This window comes from Zingiber officinale, chromosome 2A, assembly GCF_018446385.1.
Source record: "Zingiber officinale cultivar Zhangliang chromosome 2A, Zo_v1.1, whole genome shotgun sequence".
Classification (NCBI taxonomy): domain Eukaryota; kingdom Viridiplantae; phylum Streptophyta; class Magnoliopsida; order Zingiberales; family Zingiberaceae; genus Zingiber; species Zingiber officinale.
In genome coordinates, this window is record NC_055988.1 from 97,853,068 (window position 1) to 97,863,573 (window position 10,506).

General features: G+C 42.8%; 2 protein-coding genes across 2 annotated transcripts; one reads left to right on the plus strand and one right to left on the minus strand.

Annotated features, from left to right (window-relative positions):
• The first annotated feature begins 2,387 nt into the window (after positions 1-2,387).
• On the plus strand, positions 2,388-3,278 carry LOC122041660 (NDR1/HIN1-like protein 10). Its single transcript, XM_042601422.1, has one exon. It carries the CDS (start codon positions 2,546-2,548, stop codon positions 3,179-3,181), a length of 636 nt encoding a protein of 211 aa, XP_042457356.1. The 5' UTR covers positions 2,388-2,545; the 3' UTR covers positions 3,182-3,278.
• On the minus strand, positions 3,199-10,168 carry LOC122041659 (PHD finger protein ALFIN-LIKE 9-like). The gene is made up of 5 exons (XM_042601420.1): positions 9,908-10,168; positions 9,696-9,728; positions 8,214-8,442; positions 4,062-4,185; positions 3,199-3,821 (listed from the first exon to the last, which is right to left on the minus strand). Exons 1-5 carry the CDS (start codon positions 10,008-10,010, stop codon positions 3,555-3,557), a joined length of 756 nt encoding a protein of 251 aa, XP_042457354.1. The 5' UTR covers positions 10,011-10,168; the 3' UTR covers positions 3,199-3,554.
• Positions 10,169-10,506: the final 338 nt, after the last annotated feature.

Below are 10,506 nucleotides of genomic sequence, written 5' to 3' on the forward strand. Positions count from 1 at the left end.
TCCAACTCAATCCCTCGACTCCCGAATACCCGTGGAGTGAGGGTGGAAGATAATATGTCTGTCAGGATCCTCCGGGATTGAGATAATGGCAGAGAACCTTCCGACGTCATCCATCCTCACGTTCCAAAACAGGTGGAGAAGATTGCAACAAACGGCGCTAAATTGATCATGTCCGGAATCTGAGTCAGACAGACCGCCGAGTGAGGTGGATGGAATGTTGATTGAATGGCGATGTCCCTGGGGGGTGTATACTGAGATGGCTTCTATGCCGACCAAGTCATCAGAAGTCCTCTGGTCAACTCTACTTGCAGTCAACGACTGAGTCATCTCGGTCCTTGGTACCCCGATGCTCGAGGCAGATCCAACGAGTATATAAGTAATAGACTAAGACGTATAATAATGAAATGAATGTAGAGTGAGTACGGAGAACGTACCCTGGCCCAAGGGGGCGCCCAAGGGGGTGCCCTCGGGTGGAATTGTGAATTGGTCGGGACGCTGCTCGAGTTGTCGTGACCCAAAAGAGCAGGTGACTTTGAGTCAGATGAAGAGCTAGGTCTGGTGGCCCAATGCCTAATACGTCCTAGACCCGGAAGACGACATGCAGGCTAGGACCTAGCAGCGACACGTAGATCAGAATATGACATCGGTGGGCAGGCCGAGATAGGATATCGGTATGTAGGTCGATATATGACAATGACATGTAGGCCAGGAGATAATAGCGGCACGCAGGCCGAGCTATGACAACGGTACAAAGGCCAGGATAATAATAGGTCGAGCGTCGGACAGTAACAACACGAAGGCCGAAACACTACAACAATATAAAGCTGGAACAAGGACGAGATCAACACGTGGACTGCCAACACATGGGTTGTCGGCATGTAGCGGTCGCCGATAAGGGGGATTGCGGCGTATGGAGAAGAGGAGGTGGCGGCTGCCTACACCCTTGACGACGATGGCTGGAGGCGACTGTGAAGGAGAGAGGGGGAGGAGACTGTCGGCGTTGTGTGACGTGAGTGGTGTGATGAGGAAAGAAAGAGACAGCGATGGCGTTCCTCAGCGGCGTCAATGGGAAGAGAATAGTGAATGGAGGTGGCGTTGTCCACGAGGAGAGAGGAAGAAGGGGTCGGAGGCGGCTCCGATAGGACAGGAAGCAGTGAAGCAATTGAGGCATCGTTGGCTGTGTTGGCGGCGGCTCCGATAGATAAGGTTGTGGGGAGAGAGGAAGAGGAGAGGTAGAGCAGAGGAGGGAGGCAATGGTCCGCTGGTGCCGAGGGAGAAGGCGAAGATGGCAGCACCTCTGTCCTTGGTCGTGATACTGGGTAGCCAAGAGGAAATGGTGACGGCGTTCGCGATGGGGGTCACGTGGGTGAGGAGAAGGGGCAACCGGAGACGTCTGCCGGTGAGAGGAGAGGGAGAGAGGAAGGGGTGGCTCGTCGACGACGAGGGAGGATGCGACGAAGGCGGCTAAAGCATGCTTGGCTTCGTTGGCGGCGGAAGAAATCCAAAAAATCCCCTTATAAATAGTGTCTCCTCTTCCTCTTATGCCCTAAATAGTGATTTAACCAAAATGTTCCTCTTCCTCCTCTTAATTCCTCCTATACCCTTAGACTATATCTGTATCATAAAACATCAAATAGAAAATTAGAATGCGTTTTAATTTTGACTATTTACAAAATTAGAGATGCCATTTTAATTTTGTCCCAAAAAATAGTCTATACTCCTATCGATGATAACTATATTTTTTATTCTCTAACTTTTTATATGTATAATTCGTTAAAGATGACATTAGGTTTGATTCGGATCAAATTTTATATCCTCTGTATTTATATTTATTAGATATCAGATATTTATTTTCATACTCATATCTAGTAGTGGATCTAGAAATTTAAGTATGGAGGAGCGATCATAATGAATAAGGGATGATATCCTCCATCTTCATCAGTAGAACCTCATAATATTAGAGGTTCCATCACCGACAAAAGGAAGTGATCGTCGATACCCCCCCCTCCTTCCGTCGCAGCTGGATCTGTCCCTGCTCATATGTTATATACTAATATTATTTTTTCTATCTAATTATTATTATCATTGAACGAAAGTATATTAAAATTAAACTCATATTAAAAAAAATATAATTAAAAATAAATTAATAATCTATGTAGTATGTTCCTCACATAATAAAAATAAATCTACGTAGTATATTTCTAACATAATAAAAATAATTAATGAATTTTTAGAAGAAAAAGAAATATTTAATCACAGTCAGTTATTACTGATTAGATATCAATCCCCCCTCCTCCCCTCTTTTCTCTCTCCTCTTGTCCTTTTCAAAAGCAGATGTAATTGTCAACCATTTTGACTAGATTCTTCTAGATAAGGGGAATTCTCTGTAGTTCTTCTTCTCATCGATCATCTACCCTTTCTTCGTCTATCTTTTTTCTCTATTTTCCTTCCTTCTCTGATATCTCCTTTCTTTTCCCCTTCGCTCTCAATTTTGATCCACTAAAAGTATTTAAATACTGTATTTAATTGCCTAATTCCACGTGCCATGGAGCAGCTGCGGGCGCCGGAGCCGGCGAATCTCCCCGGCGGTTACTATGGCCCTCCCGTCCTGCCCACCTCCACTCTACCCCGCCGCCGCCGCACGTGTTCCTGCTGCCTCCTCTCCACCGCCATCAGGATCTTCGTCGCCGTCTGCGCCGCCACCGTCGTCACCCTCATCATCCTCTGGCTCGTCTTCCGTCCCCACCGCGTCCGCGTCGCCGCCAGCGCCGCCCTCACCCGCTCCAACCTCACAACCGCCCCCTACGACATCGCCGCCGTCTTCTCGATCCGCAACCCCAACCGCAGGATCGGCGTGCACTACGACTGGCTGGAGGCCCGGGCGTACCTCGGAGACCAGCTCCGGCGGGCGGCGCTGCCTACGTTCTACCAAGGCCACAAGAACACCACCGTTCTAGGCCCCGTCTTCTTCGCTGGAGTCTCGGCCGTCGGCGACAGCAGGGACGGGTGGCTCGACGTCGAACTGTGGCTGCGGGGCCGCGTCCGGTACAAATTCGGCTCGCTGGCAACCACCAGACGGTACAACCTGCGCGCCAAGTGCAACCTGAATCTGCCATTGATCACTAGAAACAGTACCAACACAGCCTCTCAGAGCACCGGCTGCCATGTCTATAGAAACTGATCACAATCATCATCAAATAGTTCAATTCCAGTAATTAATTGACCTTTTTTCCTTCTCAACATGTTCATAAGAATGCTAATCAACTTGATTACAACAAGATCTTCAATCTAACTGAGCAGTAGGAGAATTAATACAATAAAACGCATAGTCTTGGCATTATATCAGATCTTCAGGATCTACAAACATGCTAGCAGAATTTGTAGTGTCGACTCCCTTCCCAAGATTCAATTTGCACCTAAAGCGACGATAGTACTAAAGTAAAATCTGCGAGCTGAAGGTGCAGATTGACAGTAACATTTCTATGATTAGAGTAGCTATAGACATCGAGAGCAGATCGAAGGAACATCCAGATATTGAGAAGGCATCTATTCTATTAGGATGGGCGCGACTTTTTGCTGGTGCAGGTCGGGCACTTGTACTGCTTGATGTGCTCTGCTTTAGCTGGTGTGATTTTCACACACTTGCCGTGGAACCATGTCTCACAGATATCGCAGCAGATCCAGAATTCATCGGATGCATAATTGTCCCCACAGGCCCCACAGAGGGTGTCTCCGTGTTCATCGTCTTCTTCCTCGTTCAGCTCATCGTCCTCTTCCTTTGGTTGCACCTTCTGCAACTTCGCCTGAGATTCTGATAAACGCTGCACCAGTAGTACACGGACAAACAAGTCTAATATGATTGTGGAAACAAAGGAAATTCGAAGTTCGTATACATATCTAAAAGTAAATTAACTTTGTAGGATATTCATGATGTTTCTATAAGAAGGTCACATATTTTCAACGACATATGGAGTTAATAATGCATCCAAGATGAGAAAACAGTTCGATGCTAAAACAAGAAACTCTGATTAGCAAAGAGAGGTGAGGTTCAGTGAGCTAACCATGCCAGAGTTCGACTTGGATTTGCTATTGCTATGGTTTGTTTCAGTTGACCTGACCTTGTTCCTGCTACTCACAATTTCATATACGGAGGGAAGATCGTTGATCATACCAAAGAGGCGCTTCCTGTATTCAAAATCACCACAAATTTAGTTCAAACTATGAAGTAGTTCGTATCATGGAACAAGGTAAACAATTATCTAATCCAGACTACAAAGTTTAGGTTAATGATGGAATACATATTATTTGGTTATACATAAAGCTGAATCACATTAAAGATTCACGTAGAAACATTTGCAGACATCATGGGCTTCCTTGTGCTTTGAAATACTCACAAGTTAGATAATGGCTGACTAGAAAAATGAAAACAAACACTTGGTAGTGGATTCTTCCTTGTGATTCATGCGCCAAAACAACTAGAATGCAGTTAATCTAGTCAACAAGCCAATCTCTCAAGCGAGTGAAGTGATCCATGGGTAAACATATTGAGTGGGCCGTAAGGTTACTATCTGATACAGTGAGGAAGAGGTCCACCGACCGGGCGCAGTGGACCAAACAGGCCCCAAGGCCGGTCGGACATGGCTGTCCGGACGGCTGTTTGTGAAGAGAACCTACAACTGCGGTGAAGAGACAAGCCGTAAATCCCCGGGCCATCGTCCTGGCCGGACTCCATGGCCAATCGAAGGAAAGGCAGCCCTTCGACAACAGAAAAGCCAAGTGAAGGAAGACATCTCTGTTCAACACAACCGAGCAGGAATGTCCTGGCCAAACGGCATTCAGTCGGCCCATAGGGGGACCCACTTACATATTTCATCATACCCTTTTGGAGGTTTGTGCCCCTGATAACAGAGCATGTCTAGCCGACAAATCTTACTTTAGAAGCTTCTAGCCTGTCACATCACATATTTGTATGCTCGCTTAAGGAAAGGTGTTAAGGACATTTTTTGACTTATCTTTTTCTAGAATGCTTGGGAAAATGTGTGTACACTTTGAGATGCGTGCACAAACAGTGACATTATAAAAGGAGAGTCCTATCCACAGGCGGAGATATGTGTTACTTTGTTATTTAACACGCTCACTGGTACAACTTCTCTACTATTCTCCACTGTATCGAGGACTGACTTGAGCGTGGTCAACGTCGGGAACCCTTTCCTGGCCCGGCACTAACGCTCTTTGTCTTGCAGGACCATGTGAAGTCTTCGCCTAGTCCACCGCAGAGCCACATCCCCAGCCAATCATCTTCTCCGCTTTCGGACAAGATCACTCACTATCTTTCGCTGATAAAGCGAGTAACTTGTCCACAGCAACCTCCCAAATGCAAGTGCAAAAGCCTCCAAAGATCCTCTGTGGTGAGTTGGAAAAAGCAAGTAGAGAAGGTTTGTGTGGGATGAAACATAGGGACAGAGCAAGATGCACTTGGTTGGAAGCAAGAAAATGCAAGAGGATGTGAACTTGAGGAACACAACAAGACACTGCTGAGCATATTGTGCTACAAGATCAGATCGACACCTGGAAACCTATGGGTGGAAGTGCTAAGAGGGAAGTATGGAGGCAGGAATAATTGATAACTTTGAGAGATCAAGGGCCGCCTCAAGTCTGTGTTCAACATGGAATGAAACTGGGCAGGGCTTTATCTGGAAATTCAATGGACATAAAACTCGCTTCTGGTGTGATAGCTGAGCCAAGATAGGAGGCTAGCAGAGCAACTGATAGGGAAGCCACAAGGCGATTGATGTAGTTCCAAGGTGGCAGACATGGCTTTGGAGAACGGCAGCTGGCACTGAAATTTTATCAAGAAGAATTGCCTTTCCCAGTGCTAATGAGGTTGGCAGGAGTACCAGCCCAAGCGCGCCAGGGAACAACAATGTCTTCAGAAACACTCAAGTAATGGATCATACTCAGTCAAGACTGCATACAAATGGCTAAAGAGAAAGATGGATGACATGCTGTGTCCAGAAAGGGAGATGTAAAAACTGGTGTTGAGATGCCCAGGTCCTCAGCACTTAAGAACTTTCTTATGAAAGACCGTCAATGGCGGGTTGATAACGAATATAGAGAGATGTTGATGCTATATCTCCTGACAAGGTTTGCGCTGATGAGAGGACGAAGATGTCCTCCTTGTTTTAAGGGACTGCATACATTCAAAACTTGTCTGGGAACAGCTGCTGAATAGCAATTTCTTCGGGCAGGACCATAGATGGTGGTTGGAAGGGACCATATGCAGGCATGAGAAGGGGAAAAGTCGATAGACAATGGAGACTGATGTTCTTGATCACCTGTTGGAAGCTGCAGAGCAGGAGAGGCAAGTGGATCTTTGACTCAATTTTCCAGAGGCCAATGAGTTCATCCAGATCTTGGTGAAATTCTACAAGAGGAAAGGCATTCCAAGGTGCTAATGGATTCTGCAACAAACAAAGGTGAGGGGTGGAGTATGAATATACATTGAAGACAGTGCAGCACTGAAGCTCCACCCCCATGGTAGTGTTGGAGTCGGTGGTACAAGTAGAGGGACGACAATTTGGTGCGTGCATATGAATGTGAGCAATACCTCGGTTATTTTGGAAGCAGAAACTATCCAACATTCAATAAGATCTAGAGATTGCCCAGTCCAAGGGTGTGAGATCAATTATTGTCCAGGCGGAAAACAAAGAGACATTGAGATGCCTCAAGGGATAGGTAGGTACCATACCTAGGCATGAATTGGTAATATCAGAGGCATCAGAGTTCGCTGCAGAGAGACTAGAAGGTTGGGTGGGCAAAGATTGAGCCAAACATAACGGATGGCCTTGCGGAGTCACATTGAGGTTGAATTAAGAAGATGGTGATCACCACTATTCAAGATTTTGTCCTCCAATGTAACTAGAGTAGAGAGACTAACGAACACTGGTTTGGGCAACTGAATAAAGAGGATCAGTACCTCCTCCCTCTGATCAAGAAATAAAATTAAAAAAAAAAGGTAAAGGAATTACATCAACAGGATCATTTCATATGAAATACAATGTTTACCGCTAGTCACACCCTTTGCTGGGCTTGTGCAAAATTGGTCAAAACACTGCCAGCAGGTGTCCTTAAAAACCAAAATCTACCTTCCTTGTCAGTGCTTTTCAAATCCATTCTTAATTGGGTAAATCAAGCAACATGCAAGGCTGAAAGAAGTGCCCAAAAAACTCGCATTTGAACCACTGGGTAGACCTAAAAATTTCATACACAAACATTTAAATGAAATTTGGATCTAGCCTTTAGGATGTCGAGTGACTAGAGTATGGGCACCGTGCATATTATGGCAATAAGTTATATTTCTTTCGAGAAAGGGACTGTCCCTTATTAAGGCCCTACTAGGAAGGTAAGTGTCCTAATAATCATTCAAGTAGTAGTTTGGCCTAGTAATCTGAACATATGAAATTTCATCAATCTCCCCTCAATTATACAAGATTTCAGAGAGGCTTGGTGGCCAGAGAAATCACTCGGGAACAGGATTTGCTGATCCCAATCCAACTCAGTTGATCCATATCAGGATCAGCTGAGTTTGCTAACCATGATTTGAATTGCCATTAAGTATAACCAGTCAATAAGAAATACACAGAAGATATTCTAGCAGTGAAAAAAAATCAAGTTAACAAACTAATACACAAAATCCAAACAAAGCAAAACCATCGTCAGTAAAGACCAGTATAATATTACATACTACACAAAAGGAAGGAAATTGCATCATGTATAGATACTGAGTGGAGATAATAATAAAGAAGTCCATAATTAGTATTCAGAACTGAAGCAGAACCAACATTATCACCACAAGAACTAGAGATCATTTTCGTAGCTCATATAAGCATCAATGTCACAAGCCAGGTATATAGGATTAAAAGTACTGACTTACACAGAAAGATTGTTTGTTTAAAAAGAAAGGTTAACATTCAGAACTGGATTAAATGAAATTTATTCAGCTTGAGAACTAAAGAAGTCATCTCTGTAGCTCATAGAAACCAACGTCAGAAACCAGACATCTACGAGTGAAGGTGCTGACTCACATCAGTAAAACTCAATGAAATTAATTATGCCACAAAAGAAAGCTCACAGCAAAAATAGATATACTAGTTATTCAAGCCAATTAAGAAAACACAGTTAGAAAGTTCTACTCAAAAGCATAAAATAATCACCTTTGTATTTTATCAAATCCAAATCTAGCACCAAAGTAGAAAGCAACAGCAAGTAGCCAAGCATCACTGTGAACAGCAACCAAAGATAGCCAATCCTTTTCTTGCATTCCATCCCTAGCAAAGTTAATTCCTAAAGCAGGTTCAGGAAGTTCTGGAGGCACCTCTTCTGCAGGTAAATTAACTTCCCAGTGTTCATTGGGAAATCCATAGAGACATAAATTTTCTTTCTCTGCACACGAGATAAAATTGTTAATGAGTACAAGGTAACAATTTATTCTATCGTTATGAGATACGAATATATGAATAGCAAAATAAAAACTTAATGAGGAACAGATGTTCCACTCAAAAGTATTTGTGGTATTTTGACAATAATTAGGAACAACAACAGCAAAATCATAGAGACTTGTTTGAATAACAAAGCAATTGTCATGGCAAACAAAAAAACGTAGAGAGGGATCGTGTACTATAAAAAAAGTGTATTTTCAAATCAACAAGATCAGAAGGAGATTATAGAATCTTTTTAAAGGTCCAGAAGAATGCATTCACAGTCAGTATTATGAATCTGCGCATGTTCAGACAAAAGTTAGCATATGCTGAATCATTGTAGTAGCAATAATGACAAAACAAAAAACATGGAGCAGTTTGGAAATACTTTTTCTCTTTTTCTTCTTTTTTTCCCCCTTTTTCACATGCCAATTTTTTTTGCATTGCTTATGCAAACCTAAACCAATTCTAAGGAGACCAAGATCATTTATTCTATTTTTTAGCAATGGTTGTAAAATATGGTCAGAACTTCAACCCCATTAACTTTTATTGATCTTGTATGTCTCCACTAGCCTTTATATCAATCAGGCAAAAGAAGAGTACCCAGACCTAATTTGCCGTACATCCACCCAGCATCCACTCGACAGTCACACAATGGGCAAAGAAAAAGGTAGAAAAGACTTGCTCCAAAAAGGAATGGGCAAACACCCTGGCCTTGCCCTCAACTATAACAAGAGAACATTATTCTCTTATAAAGAACTCAAGGCTTCATTTACTTGAACGGGCTGATAATATGAGGATGGACTAATCAGGGTATATTTATATAAAAAGGATGGATGAAGTTTAAGCTACCTAGCTTATTGTTTACTTGGATGGATGGATATAAACCAGTTTGTTCAAGTATCAATCCTACGATGTTTCTTAGGGACGAGGTTATGAATCACTTATTTCTTCTATTTTATTTGTTTACTTTTGACTTTTTAATACTATAATAATTCTTTCCTCTTGAAAAAAGGAAAATTCCTCCATTACAAACTTTTTGAAGTGAAGGTAAGTATATTTGGCAGCAGGAAGCATCCTACAGATTAGTCAACGAGGGCAAATGTGAAACCTACATACACGGAGAACTTAACAACAAAAATTTAGTACTGCCAGTTCCAGCACTAGCAAGCCACACATAGAGAACCAATTGAGAAAAAGGGTAGAGCAGATCCTCACCGGGGTCACACTGCTGGTAAAAATCCTCGACGTCTACAACAAAAGGAAAAACCGTCAATAACTCAATTCTCAACGGCAGAGGCAATAATAATCAAGTAATAATAAATCGAAGAGCTTTAGTATACTAAAGATGAAAATAGCAATAAAAAAAATCTTTTTCTGGGTAGACAAGAAAAAAGGTCAAATTTTGAGAAGGGGAACGAGATGCCGACCGGCGGTGAGGGCCTTGATCATAGCAGCTCGCCGGCCCTTGAAGTCGCGGAAAACCTCCTCCACCGTCCGCGGGTTGTACTGCGCCGCCGATCCACCGTCCATTGCCTCCCCAGAAGCGAGAACGAGGAATCCGGGAGTTACGATACAAACATATAAAATTAGATTGGGGTGAGCTTCACACGGATCGAGCGAGAAGTGAAGTGAAACGGGAAAAATAAAATAAGAAAAGGGGGAGGCCCCTTTTTTTATTTGGGGAAGGAAAGCAGATCCGTAGATCCAATTGGGGGCTAGGGCAAAATTCTGAACGCCGGTCAAAAGACGGCCGATTGGAAATTGGAATGTTAACATTAGAAAACTTTCAAGGGAAAATTTACATGCAGTATCTATTGATAAATAAATTTTTACATGTAATTCTCATCCATAAAAGTTTTTGTTTCTATTTTCTAATTAAATATATTTATCTAATTACCCATGATATTTTTAGGTATAAAAAGTTCAAAAATCAGTATAATCCTTCTTAAATTCAGTACATTAAATTAGAATTTAGTATATTTTCTATCAAATTGAGTACGATTCTTTTTTCATATCAATTGGATGG

What these genes read in the sequence shown, in the direction of transcription:
- LOC122041660 (XM_042601422.1), top strand. Translation starts at nt 2,546, where the DNA reads ATGGAGCAGCTGCGGGCGCCGGAGCCGGCGAATCTCCCCGGCGGTTAC.
- LOC122041659 (XM_042601420.1), bottom strand. Translation starts at nt 10,010, where the DNA reads ATGGACGGTGGATCGGCGGCGCAGTACAACCCGCGGACGGTGGAGGAG. An exon ending in GGATTTGATAAAATACAAAG is followed by an intron (nt 4,186 to 8,213) that starts GTGATTATTTTA and finishes TTTTGAATACAG; the next exon opens with GAAGCGCCTCTTTGGTATGA. An exon ending in CCAAGTCGAACTCTGGCATG is followed by an intron (nt 3,822 to 4,061) that starts GTTAGCTCACTG and finishes CTACTGGTGCAG; the next exon opens with CGTTTATCAGAATCTCAGGC.